Genomic DNA, 26,201 nt, shown 5'->3' with positions numbered 1-26,201 from the left:
TCATTTGTTGCATTTATTGTCGTGGAGAGGAAAATTACTAAAACATAGCCAAAGAGAAAGAAAAAAGAAAAAAAATCGGTTTCAACCTTTAAGAATAAGAGAACGTAAATTAAGGTATTAGTTCGAGAATTTAAAAAAAATTTAGAAAAAATTATTTATAAATGTTTGATCATTTAAAAATTAATGACAATAGAGAAAGTGATTTTAAGAAATTAAAAATGATTTTAATATAAATGATAATATTAATTATGTTTTAATTTATGTATTTTATAAATTCAATGTACACAAGAAAAAAAAATTAGTATTATTAATATAACTATCACTGTAATTTTTAATAAACTGTATTTATTTATTTATTTATTTATTATCGAATTTCTAAAAAATATTTGTTAGCGTGGCGATATGATCCTTTGAAATAAGCATACACATTATATTACAAAATCATATTTAATAGTCAGCACGGGTTATTTATGAATGAATGCGGTTTATATATATATATTATATGTTAATAATCACACGAGAGATAATAATAAAAGAATGACAAAATGTATTATTTTCCTATCCAAATTATGAGATCAAACCAAATTACTATGTTATTTATTAGAGTAAATTCAGTGAGTTTTTATTATTCTATGCAAATGTTGAACCATGAAACAATTTTTTATTTTATTTAATCATAAAATAGTCAAATAATATTATCAAAATTTTATTTTATTCCATGCTATTTTATTTCATCTCATCCATCATTATATATTTAAACTCTTTCCTAACAATAAAAAAAATTAGCAATTTGTTTTTTTTTTAAGTTTATCAACGTATTTTGCACTTGTTCATTATGCATGTGTATATTTTTCTAATTTTTATACAATTTTTTTAATATTAAATTTATTCTTTAAATATTTGTGATATCAAATAAGAATATTAGAGATTAAAAATAAAATAACTGTGTTTATACAATATGTACAAATACGACAAACTATTTGTAGAATGAAATTAATGTCAAATCGATACTTGAATGACCCAAATAATAGTTAAGCCTCAAAATGATTGCGGTTTTTGTTTAGTGACTCGTTTTATTTTTTTTATTTTTTAATGAATGTTTCATAATAAATATTTTTTATTATTTGTCTCCTTCCAAGTTTTTTTTTATCTACCTTTATATAAAATGATTTTAAAATATATTTTAGATACAATCTTGTATCCATTAATAGTTTGTATTCCTTCAATAGTAGTATTATTTATATGTATTATTTTAAAAAAAATATTTGTATTGTATGATTTTAAAGAATGTGAAATTTTAAAAATACTTTTAGATCTCCTTGTTGCTTGTTTTACCGGTTAAACAAATAGAATGTGAGATCGGAATAAGATTAGTCCTTTTCTTCCTTAGGCTATTTGTAATTTGATAATTGATATTATTCTTACTTGTATTAATACAAGTGAAGATTCAATTAATTGGTCTCTTTAAGTTGAATTAATTGATAAAAAAATCTGATAAATTTTTGAACCAGCGTGATATTTTTAATTCAATACAAAAATTGTTAAATCTTTAAAAGATAAGAATATTTCTATGGAAAGAGATTTATAATAGACTTCTTTGATGAAGACAAAAATTAAAGATACATCTCAATGTGATTAGTTGTAATTATTGTGATTTGGACTTTGAATTTGTGATGCATGTGTTAAATGATTGTGAGATTGTTTTTAAATTGTATAATTTTTTTTTAATTAATGAAAGAGATAGAAGTAAATTTTGTCAATTTGATACTTATTAGGTAGCTGATTTTTAATGTGCAACTTAATAAATTAAATAACTTAGATAATTGAAATATTGTATTTAGTTTTGTAGTTTGTTTCCTTTGAAACAAAAGAAATTCTAAAATTTTCAAAAAGAAATATAATTCTTTTTATCTAGTTAACTAAATATAAGGTTTTATAGTGTTAAGTGGTCAAACTAATGATTCGATATATTCAAAGTCTTATCTAAGTTTGTAGAGTTGTTAATAATTTATTTGTAATTTAATATTCTTTCAGTTAATAATTTGTATTCTTTCAATAATATTATTATTATTTAAATATGTTATTTTAAAAAAAATTGTATTATATTTTTTTTATATAATATAATTTTATTATGACTGTTTTTAGTATTTTATATTATTGTGTTTATTGTACCTTTTTAATAGTGTTTTTATTATTTTTATAAAACAAATGTTTTTATTACTTGTAATGTTTATGATGTCAATTTATCCATTTGTATTATATTTAGTATTTTCATATTATATGTCGTGATTTCATTATTTTCATAATATTTATGATTTGATAATTATTTTATTAACTCACTTTTATTTTCTTCCAACCATTTTTTCAATGTTATATTTTTAGAGTATATTTTAATTTAATTTAAATACACTAATAATATATATTTTTTACAGTATCTTCTAAACATGACTTGTGATATAAGACAGAATAATTATTTTTTATAATAATTAATACAAAAGTTATGTTTATGATTTATTTTAATTAATTAATAATGTAACAATACACAAATTATTTTTTGTACTTAAATAATTTTTTTTTATTTATAAAAGTTAGTATTTTTATAATTAATTTCTAAAAATGTAGTTAGAATTTAGTTATTAATAAAATAAGCTAATAAAAATTTAATCCTGGTTTTATTTATTAAGAGTCGTGTAACCTTAAAAAACTTAGAATGGAGGGCAAAATGGGTCGGACGCAAATTAATATTAAATTTATAATTTTAAATAGATATTAAATTTACTAACGAGATCTTCAAAACTTTGATTAAGGAATTGAGAGTATGTTGTTTTAAAATACGTTATACTGCATTAAAAATGGTAAAAAAATACCTTTGAATATTTTTATAAGAAACAAAAACTAAATCACTAAAACTAAAAAGATAATTAAGTCAATTATATTTTTTAGAAATATAAATTTTATTTCAATAATACACATAATATTAAATAATATAGTTAGTAATTTATATATTTAATAATATTAATAAAAGAATAATATAAAAAAATTTAATAATTAATTTATTTTAAATTTATTATTTATTTTTGATAATAAAGACTGAAAAAATGCTTCATCTTATAAAAAGAACTATAGGTAGTATTATATATTTTATAATTTTTTAAACTATTGCCTTCAACATTTATTTTGTGTTATTATAAATACTCTTAATTGAATATACATATTTAAAAAATGGTTATTTAATTTGTCATCGAAAGGGGTGTGACGGCAGTGAAAGGAATGTGCAGCTGCACGCAACTCCGAAACGATAGAGTAATTATTAATTGAATGTTATGGTTCGTAGCATTTGCCTTGGAAACCGCCGTATTAATAACTCATTCAATTATTATTTATGGAAAGCCAATGTCATTAGGTGGTTATTCGTTGGATTCACACAACATTTTCAACAAAGGAGGTGCAGACTGCAGAGGGATTTCCATTCACATGCAATCATGCTTTAAAATTAATTTTTTAAATACTTAAATTAAGTATTCTATTCCAAAAATTTATCTAATAAGTAGTAAAAATATAATAGAAGTGTGGCATTTAATTAATTTATATAAATTAATACGTAAAATATATTTTTAAACATGTAAAATAAAGTAAAAATCTTAATTTCAGGATAAAGTAATTTAATTTAAACATTTAAAAAATTAGAAAGATGTCAACAATTAAAATTAAAAATACTAAAATTGTATATTATATTAAAATATAAAAAATAAATATGCAATTAAGCTTTAAAATTATTACTAATAATAAGATATATATATATATATATATATATATATAGAGAGAGAGAGAGAGAGACAGAGAGAGAGAGAGAAAGAGAGAGAAGGTAAATGTAAATGTTAAAAAAACAATTATTAAGTCCTATCAATTGATTAAGTTAAAAATATAATACGTATATAAATTTTTATATTAATTATGTAATTTTAAATAAAAATAAAATAATTGTATATGATGTATTTTTTAAATTTTCAGCTAACGATAATTTTAAAAAAAAAATCTTTAATTTGTGCACAACAACACACACATTAAGAATTTATATATAATTTTTACTGTAAATTTTAATATGATAAAATGTATTGATATTAGTAATTCTTATAAATTTTTTAAAAATTATTATTTATTACCTTCTTATTATGTATTTTTTTCACATAGGTTTAAAAAATTTATTTTGATGAAAGTGATTAGAACATTGAATATATTATTTAGTTACCGTGCAAAACTTTAAAGCGTTGGAAAAAAAAAAAGAGAGTATTAATTAACAAATAAAAAATTATATTTAATTATTTAATAAAAATAAAGGAGTTAATACATTTAAAATATAAAAGATATTTAAAATCACGGGAAGACGTTATTTACAAAAACTGTATAAAAATTTTAACTTTTCAATATAAAAGCACTTTGGCAATATGTAATTGAATCCTTATTCTTAAGAGTATTATTTTTTTCAATATATTCTCTCTCAATGTGTTACATGAACTTTCCAACTTAAAGATATCAATTTTTGTTGTTTATTAATTAATAATATATTTATATAGTTTTTATTTTCAAGATTATCCCATGATTGTAATATTTTAATGTTGTATATGACCTAAGATTTTGTGTTTAAACTTAAGCCCAACTTGATAAAAAATGATAATAATGCATGAAATGAGATTAGGCCAATTTGATTTGTGGATATAATATATAAATTGTAACACTATATATAGATAAATTGTAGGCTTGAAGAGATGTGAAACTAACACTGAGACAGAGGCACATTTTATTTGAATTTTTAAAAATAAATTATATAAAATTTAAAAATAAAAGCTGGTAGATTCATAATCTGACATATAATAAATAAAACGTGTCTTAAAAATACATAAAGTCTACTTTCTTTGTTTCTTTTTTGGTGGTGAATGCCTACTTTCTAAAATATGTATAATTAATTTTTGAATTGGGCTGAGTTAGTAAGATAGGACTGGTCATGTTGTTTTCCGTATTTGCTAATTTATTGTTTTATTTTGGGCCTCCTAAATTGTTTATTGTAGTGTGGCTTATGAAATATTCTTAAGGCCCACAGGAAAAGTTGTTCAGCAATTTGGGCAGGGCCCAATAAGCTCTAACGCCGGTGTGCATGGTTAATACGCAAAGCAACAAAACGAACATGACACGTGACACTAGCGGTTCCTCGGAATCGGACACGTGTCTCGTTGTCAAAGATTGCAAACCGCCAATGTAGTAGTGTCCAACAATTCCTCCAACTCCAAGTTTGCATTTCAAGTTTCACAGAAGAAGAAGAAATGGAAAAGAGAGTGCGCCTAAGAATTCAAAAAAAGAAACCCATTAAGCGCAGCGGAAGAAAATTGTTACTGAAAAAGGTTTTTGATTATCTCAATTCTGATACTTTCATGTATGCTCCTCTCATCTCTTCTCTACCCTCTGATTTTCTATCATCCAATGCCTTTCCTTCCTCTGCTAAAGGTTTGATATTTACTCTCTTGTTTTCATTTTTTCTCTTTCTGTTTAAACTACTATGGCTTTTTCTTTCATTGTTTTCTTTGATATGATGTTTCAGTGGTGGATTTGAAAAAGCCATCAAAAGAGAGACAGTGGCTTCGGGAGTATCTCAAATCTGATGTTTATATGTATGATCCCCTGCTTCATCTTTCTCATTCACCTCAAGGTACATTTGTTTGAATATTTTTTTTTTTTGTAGTTCTCAAGTTTAATTGTCGTTGTAGAATATGAGTACGCTCTTCTTTGTTACTGTAGCTGCTATACAGTAACTTTTGAACGGTTGAAGTTTGGTAGTTGAATTGAATCAACTTGTTCAAATTGTGAAGACATCAGATTTGAGCGTTAATATGGCTTTTGATGTGTGATTGTGTTTGAAGCATGTTCATCATCATACTATTGGGTTCATTGTTCACTTTATCAATGTTGGAGGCGGGAACATAAAGTAGCATACCAATTATAAAAGTTCTTTTTTTTAATTGTTGGAATAGAAATTGAAAAGGTAAATCGTTGAGTAAGGTAAGTCATGAAAATAAAGTTTGCAGTATTAATTAGTCAGAGCTGCTTAAAAGAGGAAAAAACTCAAGGCAAGTTTATAATTGCTTGCTGCTGCCTATCATAATTGATGCCTTGTCTTGAAGGCGTTTGCATTGAGGTCCTCTCGATGATACTCCAAGATGTCATCTTTGCTTGAGACATTTCATATTTGAGCTGTGACATGCAAAAAGAAGAAAATGAAATGAGAGGATATGATAATGTTGGTGTCAAATTATTTCACTGGTTAACAATTAACACTGCATCTTTTCTAATGATATATCTCAATTTGATTGTGCCTTGTCTTCTTTTTTGTTCTCCTTGTCCTTTTTGTTTCTCTTAAAAAATTGTAGCCATCTTCCCTTCCTTATTGATTGCATTATGATTTGTGACAAACATATTGTATTGTTCATTGATTTAGTGTTGCTATGGTGAATTACAGAACCTTTGGCGCCAGACCGTGGAATGATGGGAATGGATGATTCAACTAGAAGGTTGGCAATGCAAGTTAATCAACGAACTGGTCATTTAGGAAATGCAAACCAAAGGTCTGAAAGTCATCTTCCTCCAATAGACCTCTCGGATCAGCAAACTTGGAGGCACACAGAAACTGTGAAGCATACTGTGTACCAAAGTTGTCGCTCAACTTCTGCACCAAGTAATAGTTTTTGCAGCATAAAATCCATTAATTTGCAACTTTACTTGCTTCAATTCATATCAATTATATTCGTTTATGATTTGTCAATTTTTACTGAAAATGAGATTCAGTTTAATAGTGGATGCGATATAATAATAGATTGATTTGTCTGTTGATGGAAGATTAGACCAGCTAATATTACCATTTTGATGGTTAATGTGCTGTGCCAGTTGACTTAGCGTAAGGTATCTGAGGATGTCTTTGAATGAAGAACAATTTTGAACAATTATAACTCTACTTATGTTTATGCTGCAGGAATTGGGACCCTCAACTCGCACCTGAGAGCTCATAGTTGATTGAAACTTTTCGATATAGCTGTAAACACAGGATAGTAAAACCTATACGTGTTGTACTTTAGGTGTATATTATAATTGTGTGTAGAATTTAACTAGATATCATTTTCGTTTTTTGGTAGAATATGCTAGTGCCGTTGTTCGTAACTTACTTTGATATGCTTTTCATGTAATGTTGAGTTATTTCAGTGGTAGTTTGAAGCTCCTTATATGCTAATCTTTGGCATGGGGCTGGAATCTAAATAAAAATTACTCTAAATATAACCACGAAATTCCTGATGATTTTTCACCATCTAGACTAGACTAATTTACATGAAAAGCAGGTGTTTCTTTCTACATTATTGGAATTTACGTTGGATGATCAGCTAGTTAAATGCAAGGAAGATTTTCATCAGCAATGGATGATAACGGGACATATGTAGAACTATTTTTCACCAGTTAAGTTAAAAGGGGTATTTTCACTAATAAATTCAGAAGGGCCGTATTTTATTTTATTTTTATTTTTCAAGATTTTGTAAAAGAAACAATGTCAGCGTTTTTATATTTATTAGTGAAAACATAATAAAAAAAGAAGAAAAGAATGAAAATTAACACATATATTTGTAGCAAGCTAGGCAACACGATCGTAGTGATAACTAATTCTTCCCGGTGTTGTACTAACGGGGTATGTTGCCAGGGTTTAGCAGTCCTGATTTTGTTCATGCGTCTGAATCAATCTTGAGAATACAGAAGTTTTGTAACATCGGTTGTATCTTTCAAGGTTAATAGTGTTTGATAAGGATATGATACTGATTGAAATATCAAATGTCCCACAATCATGAATTGTTTGAAGCTGGTTTTGCTAAATAAGGTTTAGTGGCCATACTTACAAAACAAAGATGGTTGTATTGCTTTTTTCTTTATAACTTGGTTTATAGAACTTTAGTAGTTAATACATGCATATGCATGTAAATGTATTTTCTTGATTTTGTAGGTCATTGTCGAATTAATACAGTAAACAAAACAAGCTTCAAACACCTCATGATATCAACGAAGTTTAAAAAAAGAAGATAGTTTTGTTGTTTTTTTATTGTTTTTTTTCTTTACACTTGATAGAACTTTGGTAGTTGATACATGCATGTGCACGTAAGTGTATTTTCTTGACTTCGCAGTTCATTGTTTCTTTAGTTTGTACTACTTTTAGGAGGCAGACAATGAAGTTGTCCGTAATGTTACTGTTTTTCGTTCATTGCTGATTTGCTGTTGAGATATTTCTTCTTAACGTGCAAGTCATCTCTACTGTCACTTTCATTAATAGTTGCTAGTTATGACAGGCCATTTATATAATTCATTGTCGTTAAAAGGCTAATTGAAGTAAGCATTTCACAGCTTTTCTCATCAAAATTCGGTTTTGAAAAGTTATGTTGTACTTCCGACTCACCGTGCACCAGGTCTTTCTGCCCTACTCCACTCAATCATTTGTTTAATGTCATCGTCCTTCAACTTTAGTTGTTAAAACGTAACTTCTCAGCCCCAGTTTTGACTTGGGTCGTACAGGTTTTGAGCATGATGTATTTTACTCTTTTTACCCCATATATGGTGAATGCTATTGCTATTGGTTTTGGAGAAGAAACGTGCATGCACATTACATGTAGCTAAACCTCACGCATGCACTAGACTCTTTTTATTTGGTCCCTCCAACTCCATCTTTGATGTAGCTAGGGGACAGTGTTTAGCATTTCATCCCGTGGTTGATGCTATGACTTGGTGCCCTTTGGCTAACGTTAAGAATCATTTCTCCCACCGTGTCACACATTCTGATGTAACACTTATGGTTCAAAATTAACTTCAACAAAATCAATTTTATTTAATTTTCAAAATAAATAAACCTTTCATAACGGATGCAATAGTGGGTATTAGTTGTGCGTTGTATTTGTGGATGAGTGAAGTAATGATATTTGTTTTTTCATGGCCTGTATATATGTCATCAATTTATATGATCAATTACTGGGCTGTAAAATCCAAAAGTAAATTTAATTATTACTAGCATTGAACAGTGAACAACTTGATCATGGCTCGTGCTAGCATGCGTGAATGGAGTTTTACTCGACGGGATTGGACCTGATCGAAATGTCACTTTCGTTTTGTGCCAGTAAGAGACTTTATAAATACAACCCCCGAGGATCTCGTAGTGGTAACTCTACCATATCTGGTCTGCCACTGTCAAATTGCTAAATGTTATTGTCCTTAAAGCTGTATCATGCTCTTCTTGACCACATCATCCCTATTGATTGAAATAATGCATGATTTGCATCCCCTTGTTGCTAGCTGTTACGGTGCATTAATTAATATGTATGCTCAAACCTTTGAAGTTCTTTCATTTTTTGTTTTACTTGTATTTTGCACTAGTATAAAGTGATTTCTTACCATGGTGTTAATTTTGGCATTGCTGTCCATCATATCATAGGGAAATAATGTAGTGGTTAAATGTATGATACTGAATTTTAAACAAGTTGAAACTTAAGTACGGTAATTGTGAAATGGATGGAGGGGAAGTGTGTAATGATTGCTGGAACTTGAAGGCAGAAAATCCGGAGGCCACATGCATCCAATGAAAAGACTAGTCTTTTGAGCTCCTTATGATTATATGCTGTAGCCTTATCATGAAAGATAAGTTGTGGTAGAAAAAGCCACCTGACACCTATAAAGGCCCCCTTCAAAGCTATGCACGTGTATGCCTTTAAATGCGCATACCCCCACCTTAAAATCGCAGTGCCATTGCCATCTGTCACAAATATTGCCTGAAAAATATTTACTCACAATCGTTGCATTGCATCCCTTGTATTATAGTATTATATAACTACATGCAACAAATGCATCTGGGTTTTGTTTAAAAATACTTAGAACATAGCTGTGTATAGTTGCAATGATTGAGAGAGGTTGTGTGTATACTTAATACATATAAATAGCATTTGAATCCAATAACAGACGTGTACGAGAGGTACATCAAACTCTGTACATATGCACAATTTAACATTATTTTCAATAATAATAGTGCAGTATCAATCTTTATCTGGGCTAGGCTGGTGTCTTCGCTAGTTTCAGATACTCCCAATGTTAGAAAAAGACGTGTAAGAATTTTTCTTGATAAGATTGGTCTCCATCCAACTCCACGCTCTTGATATAATGAATGAATTGACACCCCATTTGTTGAATAGTGCATTCAGCTTAACTTTTCCCTTGAGTAAAAACATGTCTCTGTCTTCCAAGTCTCAAAGCTATGCTAAGAGCTTTTGTATATATCACACCCTCCAACATATCCTTATTTTATGAGATTAGAACTTGTCCGTTTGTAATTATAACACATAACACAATAGCAGCATTTGGAAGAATTTTCACGAAAATTTTAAAATAATTTACGATGATTATATTTTTAAATATATATATTTTTTAAAATAATATATTTTATTAAAATCATTTTTTACTTTTATCTATTAAATTTGTTTTCATAAAAAATTATGTGCTAAATTTTATTAAATAAATATTTAACTATTTAAATTATTTATCTTAAAAATATTTAACTATTTAAGTCATATCATGTTCAAAATTATAATAAAATGATTTTAATTTATAAACACATTAACATTGTTAACCATTATTAAATATTTTTCATCCCTTTTATTATCTTCCCTTAGTTATTACATTATATATCGACCTATCACGTGTATCACCTTATATATATATATATACCTCTAGATATATACATTCAAAAGTATCTATGAAATATTTTTTATAATAAAAACACATCAAAACATTTTTTATAGAATTTTAAAAATAAAATGTAATCAATATTTTAAAGACATTTATTATCATTTCAGATAATTGCATTCCTCTATTAGGATATATGTAATTTAAAAGGGTTATTTTTCTTCTTCTCCCTAGGTTGATTAGTATCTTTTCTTGCATTGCGGTTGCAGATAAAACCAAACAGGGAAACATGATTTCTGTACCTATTTTTCTGATTTCCACCAATCCCTCAAAATGTACACGAGGCGACGCACGAGCACAGCTGTGAAAAGGACTGCTTGAGTATGGCTTCATTATTGCCCTCCTTCCAAACAAGCACATAAATTTCCAATTCATTGTACTATTCTTTTGCTTTAAATTTGGAAAGAGTTGGATTTAAAAATTGAATTTTTAAATCGAATCAGAAGATACATAATAAAATTTTATTTTATTAAAATTTATAATATTTAATAACATTTATGTATTCAATTTTATAATTTTTAATAAAATTTTATTATATACGTTTTTATTGTATTTTTTTAATACACATTAAACAATATTTAAAAAATAAATTAAAATAAAACTATACAAAATAATTACTGTTATTAGCGTATTGATAAAATAAAATCAAGTTTTATTTATTTAATACAAAAAATGTTTTATTTTATTGTATTTAAACAATACTTTTATAATTAGCATGGCTATGAGTGAAAAATCGTTGTTAAAATAAATAGATAACTGTACAATTGCCTAAACTATAGTTTGTTCACATTTATAAGAAAATATTTTTCTTGTTACTTAAATACAAAAATGCTGTAGTGATTTTTTGAATCACACAAAAAGAAATGAATCTTCTTCTCTCCTTTATTCATTTTTTCGCCAAATACTCACATTAGATTAATTCGTTCATTACATTAATCGTGAGAATCTAAAATGTTAGTTACCCTTGCTGTTTCCCGCACAGGCGATTTTCTATCTATAGAAGCAGGCTAATAATAGATTTCACGCTTCAATCCATTGTCTTACCCTTTTATCCCTGTAAACTGTACGAATAATAATTATAGTTGTTGCATTGCGGTTTAAACGATTGAATCGCTGAGGCTATTTCTATCACTATATTTGGAAATTTTCAAATTAAAAAAAGTCTATAATTGCATTGTGGCCACGATACTTTCTTCTTTTTCTTTTCTCAAACGATAATCACTTTGTAACTGCAGGTTGGATGCGACTGCACAGACTACCACCGCAGTAAGTAATATTCCAGATCTCATCAAGTAAAATGCAATCTGCAAACTTAAAAACATGTAATAATAACATTTGATCTTAACAAATTTACTAAAATTTTCAGTACGCTCAGGCTCTGAAGTCATAAATGATTTACGGGGATCCCTTAATTAAATGAGATAATATATTTCACTTGCTATTCTCTTGAATAATTAAAACTCACACAGGAACCCCCCCCCCCCCCGGGCCATAACAAAGAACAATAAAACATCACTATCATCTTATTTATGTAATTGTATGCATGTAATGTATAAATAATGACTTTTGTCATACGTGTGAGAGAGTGAAAGTAACATATTTTGATTATCTATATCGCCAAAACTATTAATTATTTAATAGTCATATATAATTATTTAATTAAGTTGCTTGATTTTTATAATTTGGTGCTTTATATTTGCTCTATATCCTTTCACTTTTATATAAAAATAACTCTCACGCTTAATAAAGAAAAGATTCTAGTGTTTCAACTCATAGTAGTGTAAAGCGACATGGAGTCACAAATTGCATGTCCGATCACAAAGTAAAACAGTTATCAAGGACAGAATCATGGAAGTTCGAAATTAAATTCTCGTCATATCTTGAAAAGACATGATCACGTATTGGATTTGGGTACAAGCTCTAGTAGTCTAGTGTGAGTATCCACCACAAACTACTGTTGGAAATTGACAGACCTCTAACATTTTCTACCAATGTGAATGCAATTATTTGTGAGAGAAGTGCACACTATTTGCCTATATAAGCACATCTATGCAAGCCCTTTAATGGCTATAATCTCTCTTCATCTCCTATTCCTTGGCTATAACCTCTCTTAATTACTACTGTTTTTCTCTGATCTCTTTTTTCTCTCTTCTTGTTTGTAGCAGTGTCAGAGGCAAAATGAGCACTAGGAGATCTTCTACATGGCCAAGAGGGGGCTTGCATGTAAGGGGAAGGAAGAAAAGGGCTAAGCTGTGTTTGGCAAAGAATGCGAATAATGCAGTGAAACCTTGCTTGCAAAAGAAGCTTAGGGAGCTCCAGGGGACAGTTCCAGGAAGTCAAGGAATGGACATGCACACTTTGTTCCAAAGCATTGAAAAGTACATACTTCAACTTGAAGCTAAAGTCATGATCCTAAGGTGCTTGTCCAATCTGTATGGAGTATAGAAGGAGATAACTCTCTTAAGCACTCAACCAATTAAAAATGTTCATCTTTTGTCTCTGGGCTCTAGGGAAAGAAATCGCCCCTTAGAAAGGATGAAGGTATGGTTAACACCATTACTGAGGCTTCTTTCTTTTGGGAGTGGAGGGAATAATGTGGTTGTATTTTATTTAAACTCTGCAATAAATGTTAGGATATCTTTTATGGTCTTTTCTTGCATTCTTATCTATAGATATGTTTTCTAAGGAGAAATATTGTGCCTTTTAGATCTAAACATTGCTACACTTTAGAACCGAAGTGCTTTAGATATCTACTTGGCTGACCAATTCCCACTTTGAGATACTGTATTTCTGTAAATTAACTTTGGCATAATTTTTTTTTATATAAATAAGAGACAAATTGAAAGAAAAAATGAGATAAAATAAATGCTGTAATAAAAAAACTTATTAAGATAAAAACATTACAAAAAAATTGTAAGAGTTTTTGTAAAAACAATATATCTCATTCTCGTGAAGACAATTGAGTTACTATATAGCTGAACGAAACATTTTTACGAGTTTAGAAGCATGATTCTGGTCATTCTAGGTTTTAAAGGTTTCACAAAATAAAATGTTAGCAAATTCAGTGTAAAATCAGTAAAATATCTAAACATATATTTAAAATTTCTTTGTCAAGTGTACCTTCTTTCGTTGTTTGAATAAACGTTAAATATTATGTCTGTTGCTTAAAAAAGTTATGTTAAAAAATACTTTAAAATATAAAAAATTTAACACACACATACAGTGTGCACATGACGGTGACAAACCTTTCTTTTTCCGCCAAAGGAAAACAAAACCCAACATGGTCCTAGCCAATAACATCACATATATTTAATATTTGGGGCCTAATTATTATTATTATATAATCATCACATAACTCTTGTTTGTTAACATGGAGCTTTATCACTTCAGCTTTCAGAGAGCCCAATTTCCGTCTTTAAACTAAAGAATAAAAGTATAAAGTAAAAGAAACTATCAGTCTATCACACTGAAATGAAAACCATCGGAACATCAGGGCTATATGTGTGTGTGTGTGTGATATTGTATTGTGGTGTGGGGTATATATGCGCATATAAAAATTTAAGGCATACAGAATATATAAAACAAACACTTTTGCATTAATAAAACAATAAAAACTTGTCCCTTTGACCCATATAATAAAAACTTTTAAATAATAAGCGCACTTAACATTGAGAGAAATCTAAATATATGTTGAAAATCAATAATGGCAATTTATTATATTGGTATGTAAGGTGTAATTTAAATATTTTTTTATATATTCAATTCTAAAAGTTTGGATTAAAGTATTACATATTAAAATTGTTTTTAAATGTTAAAAAATATTATTATAAGTAATCGTTGAATTTTTAAATAAATAATTATTGAAATTTGTTATTTCATATTAAAACAGATTATAATATATATTTTAGAATTTTAGTACCGAAATTTGCAACTGGTGAATATTTATGAATGATCATTTAAATCAAGTAGAACACAAGATGATAACATCACAATAGGTTAGTTAAAGTAACAAAAGAATAACAAAGAAATACCAATAGTGGTCTAATATTTAAAGTTGGTTTAATGTAAACATGTTATGAAAATTTTAATTTCAAATTTAAATAAATTTTATAATTAATTAAATTTTTTGTTTTACTAACATGTTTATAATTTTATCAATATTGAAATATGTAAGTATTGATGATTCTTAACTTTATAACTTTGTTAAGTGATTAACAATAATTCAAATCTAACATCTAAAACAAAAATAAGAATCAAAATATTTTTTTTTTTATTTCATGGATGGTTTTTCATTACATATTAATGTGAATATTTTTTTATTTTGGTTTTCAAAGATGTATAATATATATATATATATATATATATATATATATATATATATAAGACTCTATATTTTAGTGAAAATTTGTGTACCATATGGATATTATTAAATTAAACTAATATTTTTTGAAAAATAAAAATTTATTATGACTTTTTAAAATTTAATGAATTTTAAAAATATTAAATAATTTTATTAGAAATAATAAACAATTTATTGTATTAAATAATAATAAATTAAAAATATAATATTTCATTTTAAAAATTTGGTAATGATATGTAATAAAATTAAATATAAAATTTTAATGTAATTTTACTTTAAATTTTAAGTTTCACTTTTAATATAAATAAAGAGAAAATAAATTTTATTTAAAAACAATGCTGTGATATATTATATATAAAATTAAATTTAAAAAGATTATATTTGGGGTGTACGACATTTATTCATCGGGCACAAATATTCTCTAAACAAGCCACCAAATTAAACCGCTGTGTCTGAGAAAAATACCCAATAGTTTTACACTGAAAATAACAATTATGAATTGTAGGAAACAAAAAAGGAAAGTCTAATTTTTTAAAAGAAAATAATAAATCGTATGAAAACAAATTTTGGCAAAAGTTATATGCAACATATTTTGCTTAATTTTTGTATTTACCTATTTTTTTTTTTCATTTCTAACTTATTTTTATCTAATAACATAGATTTACATCAATTCATGTTTGATTTTTAGAACAAAGCCTCTGGTTATAATGATTAGTGCTGTTTTCTTAATTTTAAAATGAGTATTTTCTTATGATTAAAATTTTCAAAAAAATAATAATAATGAGACGTGTTACTTTGATATTATTAATTGTAGCATCCAGTTTAAATAATTTCCCTCAATAGCTCATACACTTAGGGGCGTGAAACCTTATACAAAATCCTTAAGGTAAACTACTTATGTTGGAATTGTTAATTAATTTCAATGCGAAAAGACTTTCCCTGTAAATGGTTAGTTCTCGCCGTTATAAGAGAAATTCAGCAAAGGGGTTTTTTTCATCTTCCTTTAAACAATACTCGAATTCACACAGACTGATGAACGTAGTCTGTGTTTGAATTTATATTTGATATTATTAATATTATTAATCATAATCTAAGGTGATGACAATTTCAATGAAGATAATAATGGGCCGCTACCATCGGGGCCACCTTCGGTTCGGAAATACAGTACGTGGCTAATTAGTTGCCGGATAAAATAGACTGGAGAGAAAAAACATACCAAATAAAGTTGTTGAATTTGCATTACTGCATGTATATACTTTTGGTTACATATAGACTCGTAATATATATATATATTGTGTGTGTGCATACATTAAATAAATTTTTGTTGGTCTGGTTTTATCAAATACATCAAATCAACCCTCAACAAGTTGGGGTGGTCTTTTTTATACAAATTTTAGAATTTTATATTGCGAGGAGTTTGGTATTTTATATCGAATCAATGCGAAATTATTACAATAAATTGTGAAATTAAATCAATAATTTTAAAAATTAAAATTACAAATATTCCTTTCTTTTTGTTTCACTTAAAAGTTTAAGTTGAGACGAACTTTATGCGATAAAAAATAAATATAGTAATTTCAAGAAAAAAATATTGAGTGGAATAATACATATTTCACGACTATTTAGTCACAAGTTTTAGTTTCACTTAACTTTTCTAGCTTATGTGAATGTAAGTCTTTTATGAATATTTTATAAGTTAAAAACTTTTTTTTACCTTGAAATTGAGGCATTATTGTTTTATCAACCTTAGTTATTATAAAGAAGAAGAAAAAAAAAACCAAACATCCATTGCATGTGTAAAGACATGTCATGGTTACGTACGTGCTGCCACGTTTTTAATTCTATGTATATATATATGGAATATAATAGATAGATTCACTGTTTATGTCTAATGTCGTTAATTAAACAATTACATGCTAAGATATTTGTTTGAGCAGTATCTTAGAGGTATAAAAGTGTCTCAGAAGCGACCAAACCCTTGATTCATGGCCATCATCATGGATTGACCAATTAAAAGACACGAATATGAAACCGCTAATCAAATTGAACACTTTTAATTCAGCTTTTGTCTGTAAAGTTCGTACATTAATAAACAAACTCCCACTGGTTTGACCATCCTGTTCTGCACATAAATAGTCCCGCCAGCCAAATCAGGAGCATATATATGTCTTTTGTCAAATTTTCATGCAATGCATGTTTTATTGTCACGCTTAGGGAACGCCAATTACCCTACGCCCAACTTCGTCATTATAATTAGTGGCATTCGTGCCCAAACCATCTAAAACTTTTCCATTTTACCATAGGAAAAAAGTTCATCATTTTCATCTGACGTTGTTGCGTTGCTGTAAATCTTGAAATTTCATATCAAAATGATTCGAAAGTTATTTACTCACATTTAATATGATAATCAAAAATAAGAAAAACAATATGTTGGCCACTATTAAAACTCCAAACTATAGACTGTTAATACCTAAGTTTATCCAGACAATTGTGACATTAAAAAGACATTCATTTAAAATTTTTAGATGAAAGATAAAAATAAATATTGACAATTTTGTGAGCTAAATGCATGTGATAAATAACGAAAATCAAACGAATATGATAAATGAAAATTCTAAAGCCCCAATTTCTGAATCGAAAAACGTGTCAACCCTAGTACAGTAACCCGTTGAGACCCTAATTAGGCTTGACCTTAATATATTAACCAAAGAATTAATTAATTGTTTGATCATTAATTTATCATAATTGGCAATTAAAATAAACGAGATTGATTAATTTACGGCTGTAATTTAACCTTTACAAGATGAGAAAAGGGAGTAGCAAAAACATAGAGGGAAGTTTTTTAAATTTCATTCTAAAAGAAAAAAAATGTATTCCTCCAATTTTTTATTTCATTCTAAAATTTATATATTGGTACATCTAGCTATTTCTTATTTTAGTTTGATTACTTGATACACTAGTCCCGATCCATTATAGCTAAATAAATATAAAAAATAACATCAATTTGTTGGCAACAACAATGTCGGTTTTATACATATTTATTTGTTCATTGTTTATATTATGTGTATTTTAATTTTGTCTCTCGTTAACATTTTGTATATATAACTATGTTTATTATTAGTGTTGTTTGAGATTCTCATGATAACATCGTCAAAATTAATTATTATAACAATGACATTTTGACTTTTTAAATAGTTGAGGAAAAATCTTTGGATTTGGTCAAGTGTGTTGTCACACTTAGAAGATATCCAATAAAAGTATATTTTATGATAGATTAGACTCAGCCATTGATGCATCCACTGCAATATATGCAACAACTAATGCTTTATTTGCCTACTCAACTCAACACAAGCCCTCAATTTTGCAATATTCAAAATTGTTTTGCTCATCAGCCTGATATTATAAAAAGTGGAGGACTCCACGCGAGGGTGACTTTGCTGTAGTAAGTGGCACTAAGGTCACCGGTACTTCCATACAGAATATAGATATAATCAATGCTTAAAAGACTAGCAATTTTCACATGAATTATTGGAACGAAAAATATTTTACTTGAAATTATATTAAACTTTTAAACATATTTGGTAAGAGTTGTTGTATATGAGATTCTATCCCAAATGCGTACCTATTACCTTCAAAATTAATATTGTCGTCAGTTTTGCTCCAAAATTTCACCCGCAGGTTTTAGACGAAATAGAAGTGAGATACACATCTATCCATAATCTATCTGAATTTGACACGAATTTTACATAAAAATACATTTTCTATTACTCATACATTTGTTTATTTTTTTTAATTTTCCCATTGTTGTCCAACCTGTCTCTATTTTTATCTTAATTTTTTTACTCACATTTTGTGGGGGGAAAATTGCATGGATTTAAGACATAATATATTGTGTTATTACTTTTACATAGATGTCCACCTAAAAGTTGTCTAAAAATTTGTGATGACTTTGACGACTCTCAAATTGCCATAATTAAAATGTTATTATTTATACTCAAACATGTTAAACGTGTGTGTAACTATTTTTTGAATATGTTATCACGGTAAATTAGGAAAAAATGCACATGGTTAAGTCTATCTCTTTGTTGATATATGTGTTTAAAGGTTAATATAATGTATAATATTTATTCTCACTCACTTTCATTTCAGTTTTTAATATATGTCACAATAGTAAATAAATTTGTTTAAAATCCGTCTGAAAATTATTTAAAAATATTCAATTTTTTTTTTGTCCCAAATTCATCTGAAACAAAAATAAACTAAATTTGTTAATCTTTTTGATCTAAAATTTATTCAAAATTATTGGATAAGATCTGTTTGAAAATTGTGAAAAATGTATTTGTTTTAAAAAACCATCTCAAAAAAAATTGTCCCAAAAAAAAAATAATCAATGTGCCTGAAAACAATATACGAGGTTTTTAGGTCAAGTTCTAACTATTTAATTAATTTTAACATTTTATTAAAATAGATATTTATACACTAATAATAAATTAAAATATATTCAAATTATAAAATAAAAATTTTTAATGCTGAAATAAGTCATAGTTAATAATAATAAATGTTTTTACATAGTCGATATATATGTTAATTAAATTCTTAAATATATTCTATATCGATAAGATTAGTTAAACCTTATTGGATAACTCTAGAGCAAGTATGTATAGATATCATGAGAACTGAATTAAATTATACATTTTAAAATATTTGTAACATGTGTCTTTAAATATTAAAAAATAAAAAATGATGAAGAAAATATGAAGCAATGAGGATTGAGAAGGCATGTCTGGTGTGACAACGAGGTCTAGGGTAACAGGCTAGTTTTGGACCTACCAAAAACGAAAATAGGGGGTGATGGCGAGGACCCATCATTGAAGCTTGCAGGGGTGTAAACCTTTGTTTGGACATGGTGGGCCCCTTCCATGTGTGCACATGCGTGTGTTGGTTCGAGCGTGCGTGCACCAATCACAGCCGTTTTATTCTACTCCTTTTGTTGTTTTCTTTTATCCGCTTCCTTCTATTTAATTTCGATTTTCTCATTTTTATTTTTCCTCTCAAATAAAAATAATTATAGTATACATTATTTCAATATTTTATAATTTTACTCCATTATAATTTTTAATTTATCACTTTATTTATTCGTATTATTTTATTTCTTTTGTTTATACTATTTTATTTATTTATCTTTATTCTGATAAATTTATGAATATAAAATTATTAGAATATATTATTTTTTAATAAATCAGAAAGATACATATATCGATCTCAAGTAGGAAAAAAAATATTATAATGCTATGGATAATTGCTATTTCAATTTATTTATAAAACTTATTATATTTGTTTGTATTTTAAATGAAAATAAAATTTTGCATAATGTAAATATTAAATTATTAAAATGATGAGATCAATACAACAATTGACAATGTCATTAAAAAAAAATTACTCGAAAGAATCTGCTCCAGTGTGTGTACGTTTAAAATCTACTTTAATTTAAATATAAATATATATGAAATGTACGAAAGACATGCAGAAACAATTGAATTAATTAATAGAGTAATTTTTTCTTACATTATTATATAATTATAAATTGTCATGTATTTATTAATTTCTGTAATAATTAATTAAAAAATTATTATCTATTTTAATTTATCGTCAATGTATATTTTCTTACATTAATAATACATAAAAAATAAATCTAAACACATGAATTAAAATATATTAGATGGCCCTTGACCAAGGTTGTTGCGATATTTATCAAGAAGATCATTTTATGAAATGTAAAATATTTATTGAACTAAAATGCACAATAATTATTGTACTTTCAATAAATTAAAATCATCTAATAAATTGAATTAAAATGTTCTCCATCTAATATTCTTAAGTCACATGACTATGCCTTGTTACCATAATATAGTGTTTATATTTAATTATTTTTTATAAATAATAAAATTTTAAACTAAAAGATGGATTTAATATTTTCCAGTAAATAAAAAATATATGAAGATATTCTTAATTATAAAACATAACATTTAAAACATCAAGTGTCAACAAATTATATATATTTTTTATGACAGTAATTAATTAAAGTCAGAATAAATTGAACCTTTTATATTTTGTTATTGGTTTTTTTTTGTCAATTAAAAAAATGAACAAAAAAATTGACAAGATACACGTGTATGACAGTCATCCAAGAATAGAAGATTAAATACATGTACAAAAATAAAGCGTCTACATTATTTGTTGAAATGTGCTATTGATGTATATCTAAGGAAAATTAGTATTCTTTTTAATACAAAAACTACTATTTTGCACCTGGATAGATATTTAATTAATAGGGTTAATAACGAGTTAAAGTCATCTTCTAAATAGTCAAAGGTTCAGATATTAATCTGTTGAAAACGAGATACTTAAAGGTAGTTTCAATATTTTAAAACAATAAAATTTAAAAGTAGTATCTCAAACAGAGAGCTTAAGGTTTCAATCAGTTAAATTTTAATTAAAAAGGAAATTTAATTTCAATCAAGTCTTAACTTGATCATTTTTTCCGCTAAGCTTGTATTTGACTTAACTTTATTTATTTAAAGTTAAAAATTAATAATGTCTTACGAAAATAAAGTTTTTTTGTTATTTATTAATATTTAGTTGTCGATTTATACGTTTTGAGGAAGAAGATAATTTTTTACTATTTATTTGTTTATATACAAATCTCAAATAATATTAATTATTATTTTAATGCTAATTTTTTTTATTAAAGTAAAAATTTCAAATATAATAAATACATTTACACTAAATAAAAAATGATATATTTTTAAAAATTTTAAATTTACTTCTTAGAGTATTATTCTTTTAATTTTACAGTTATTGACATATATATATATATATATATATATGTATATATTCAAAAATAGATATATGAAAAAGTATCACTCTAAAATATATTTAAAACTATTTGATTTTATTGAATTTTTATAATTTTGATATATACTATTTATAGTCATAGAATTAAATTAAAATATTATTAAAAATTTTATTATATTTATTTACTTACAAAAATGTAAATTTTTAGTTTTAATTGTTAAATTATATATTTATTTATAATAAAAAATATGCATTACACATCCTACCAAAACAGTTTAGTCTAAACTAGTACAGTGCGTTTCTCTAGTATCTTTTTATTACTTAAAGCAGTGTTGGTAAGTGCGTTGAAAAAGTGGACCCGACGTTGAAGAAATCAGATTAAGAGAATGTTTTGGAACATCTTTGGGACAGATTAATCAAATTACTTACACCACAAATTTTTTTCTGTTTTAATAATTTTTAAACTTATCACAGCAAGTTGTTTATTTTATTTTAACAGGTTATGATTAAATTTAGAGTATAACTTCCAATATAATAAAATTCTATTAAACAAATAATTAATTATATTAAGTATTCAAACACAAATTAAGTTAGATATTTAATATTTATAATTTAAATTTATTTTGTAAAATATATGGTATTCAAAATCAATTCATTAAAAATATAAAGTCTGTGTTTAATTTTTTTATAAATTGATTATTTTTTTAAAGATTTTATTTTTTATACAATAACAATGTAAATACTTATATATTATCAGTCAATTATAAAGTATCATAGACGTGACCTTTAAAATGTTTATTACAAAAATTAGTAATTTTTCTATTAATAGAAAATTTATAATAAAGCAATACTGTAAAAACTCTTCATATCATTAGTATATTTTAATTAAAATTTTTATCTCTCATCTATTAAAATTTATTTTAATTTTTATGCTTAATACATTTTTAATTAATAAATGTTTTATATTAAATTCACATAAAGAAAATTTTTAAAATATAAAAGTACACGTGAACATAAAATTCATGTAATAATAATATTTTGTGATAAAATTATAATTTATTAAGTATACATGACTTATAACTTTTTAATATAACTACATAAATTTTAAACTTACATTATTTATATAAGAAAACTGATTTGATTTTTAACGAGTTGGGCATTCTTTAATTTCATTTATTGTAGTCTGCAAAATAAGTACAAAGGTAGAGAGAGAGAGAGGTAGTCAAACACACGCAATGTCACTCGCAACCCGCAACTTGCAAACGCAAATGAATAAGCGTAAATCACGGACCCCAGCTGGACCACTTGGACACCGCCCCTTTTCTCTACCCCATAAATTTAGCTCATCACCTCATCATCATGTGAGTAAATAATTTTCATACACCTTTGTAACATCAACACACCAAACAATTCCCTATTTTATTTTCTGTGAGAAACATCCACAAAAGTGTTATTAACATTTTCAAAATTAAAAATTCCATATTTAACAAAAAATATTTAATGTTTTTATTTTTAATTAATTAAAAGTCTTTAATGGAACACGCAAAAAAATAAAGTCTTTTTAAAATGTATTGAATATTATTAATTAATATTCTCTAGGCATTTGTGGACAGAACTCACGCAAGTGCAGATTCCAAAAGATCAACTCAATTGTAATTTAATTTTCGACAAATATCACCTATAACGTTAGATATTTGATTTTAGAGGTGCATGAGAATAATTTTACCTAATCACACCGCTCCGTTTTAAAATTGTGTGTAAGAACTGTTAAAACCAAATGATATACGTCAAAACAGTTCATAACTCGTGAGTTAGCCAAATGCAACGAATTTTTAAACGAAATAAAAGGATAAAATTAAACAGACAATTCCTTCACCTCACTCATTGGTTTTCCATTATACAAAATTCATTACATAAGACGCGTCATTTTTGTATATTTAAATTGATGTAAAAATTTAGAGATGAATTCTTATACGTTATTGTAAATGTAAAGTTTTTATACCATCATTTATTTGCATTTTCATTCGTCCTTACAAAAGTTTGACCATCTGATAATTGTTGTCATGTGTAAAACAATTCACTGAAAATAAATTAAAGTTAAATTCAAAAGTTAATTATACTAACCAATTATAACCATACCAAATACTTAACTCTTATGAAAAAAAAAAAAGTATCAAATAATTATTTCTTAACATAAAAACATAATATATTATAAAAAAAAGAGGAATAATTGATTTGGGTTTTAAAATAAATTTTTAATTTAGTTTTTACTGTTTATATTGTATAATTTTTATCTTGTTTATCTACTTTTAAAATCTAAATAACAAATATTAAGCAATAGCATAAAAAAAATAATTAAAGAAAGAAAAATATCAGTAACATACTTTTAGAAAATTATATATTAATTTTAACATTTAGTATTGGATTCAAGAAACTAATAATAAAATTATATTAAAAATATTTATTATAGTTTTTTTATATTACTTATTTATTATATTTTTATAGTTTTAAGATAATAAACATGTCATGTTCAATAAAAATTACTATTTTTAATGCCTAAACTTATCTTCAAAGATTGAGATTAACAAATTTTATCTTTTACGAGTACTCTTTTAAATACCGATCTATTTTTTAAAATATTAAAATTGTTACTTTATAATTTGATTACCTTTCAAAGTTATTTGACTCTTCAAAATTTTGACTAACCAAAAAACAAATTAAAAGATGTGCTAACGAGTGTGACACTTGTTATTACGATTATAAGTGGTGATGTATGTTCTTGAAGTTTTTAAATTTTCTGGGTAAGTTTGAGGGAAATTGCTCCATTATAAATGGGTTATCAATTAAAAATTACAGACATAGTTTTACTCAAAACATTATTTTGTTCGCATTATTAAATCTGAATTCATTTTATATATTTGCAAAGATTTATTAATTGAGTACAGGATATTCTAACTCGCATACAAACATATAACGAGCTGGGAGTAGAGTTAACTGGACAAATTTTAACGGCGTTATTTAACAGGACGGGTTGAAACAATACAATAGAACAATAAACCAATAAGAAAAAAATCAAATGAATTATATCAGATTTAGCTAAGAACCAAAAACTCCAAGATCTTACTTCGAAGATATCGAATGATCGAATTCTCATTTATGCGAATTATTATTAGTTGAGTGACATTATATCAAACATCATTAAATCTTATTAGTTGAGTGAATAATTATTGACATGGCTATCCACTATCTTATATTATAAATGAAAGAGAATTCCTATTCATTGCATTGAATGATTTTTCTTCACACCTTGTTTCATACATAATTTTAGTTTGGTTAGTTGTGACATTAGCCTATAAGCACTTTAATTATTTTGGTAACACATTAGCCTCTAAGTTTTTGTAGAGACTCAATACACCTAATAAACACGTTCAAGATCTCTCTCTTTCTCTTTCTCGCTCTCTTCTGTCTCAATCTTCGGGTCCTAAAGGGGATTCTTCAACCCCACCTCTTTTTTGAAAAAAAATAAAATTCTTATCACAATTTACAGTGATTGAGCATTAAATAATTCATTACATTTATACGAGGGAACGTCAACTAGACTATTTTCTTTCCCTGCAGCTTTCAATAGAGGGAAGAAAAACACCGAAAAGAGACACCATGATGATTTCACTCATTGAACCTTGGACCTAGGAGTGTTCAACAAAAGTACTAACAAACTGGTTTACAGTTAATCAAAGTAGAATGTTACTTAAGTTTATATAAAAAAAATTATCATTTTGCCACAAATATCGTTTGTACATAAGGATGAAAACGATTTCAGTTCAGCTAGTTTATGAGATTGTGGCTAACTTGTTTAGCAAATCTAACGTACTCTAATTAAAATTTTAAAATAATTAAATTTTTTTAAGAATGAATATTAAAAAGAAATGCTACTAACGCTCGACGGCCGCGTTAGTTCAAGACGTTCGACCTTTGATTTATTTTTCTCTCGTGTTGAGATTACATGAACATAAAAATAATTTATGTAAAATCTCTGCATGTGATTATAATTATATATTAATGAAATGAACCGGTGGAGATGATAAAAAATACATCTCCTACTTCCAAAAGATATAAGATTTTATACGTAGTAGAGGAATCATTTTATGTACGAAACTCAAAACAACACCACTTACTTACTATA

General features: G+C 26.2%; 1 protein-coding gene across 2 annotated transcripts; it reads left to right on the top strand.

Moving 5' to 3' along the window:
* The first annotated feature begins 5,298 nt into the window (after window positions 1-5,298).
* On the top strand, window positions 5,299-7,310 carry LOC113848014. 2 transcript variants are annotated; one of them, XM_027477363.1, is made up of 4 exons: window positions 5,299-5,499; window positions 5,594-5,701; window positions 6,509-6,724; window positions 7,019-7,310. In XM_027477363.1, exons 1-4 carry the CDS (start codon window positions 5,319-5,321, stop codon window positions 7,057-7,059), a joined length of 546 nt encoding a protein of 181 aa, XP_027333164.1. In that variant the 5' UTR covers window positions 5,299-5,318; the 3' UTR covers window positions 7,060-7,310. The 2 variants fall into 2 exon arrangements, with proteins under 2 accessions (XP_027333164.1, XP_027333165.1); XM_027477364.1 differs by having other exon boundaries at window positions 6,509-6,746; window positions 6,992-7,310.
* Window positions 7,311-26,201: the final 18,891 nt, after the last annotated feature.

The sequence above is a fragment of the Abrus precatorius genome, unplaced genomic scaffold (genome assembly GCF_003935025.1).
Source record: "Abrus precatorius isolate BTA unplaced genomic scaffold, Abrus_2018 Scaffold8, whole genome shotgun sequence".
Taxonomy (NCBI): Eukaryota; Viridiplantae; Streptophyta; class Magnoliopsida; order Fabales; family Fabaceae; genus Abrus; species Abrus precatorius.
Note: the sequence above shows the minus strand (reverse complement) of the source record. Positions and strands in the feature narration are given on the sequence as shown.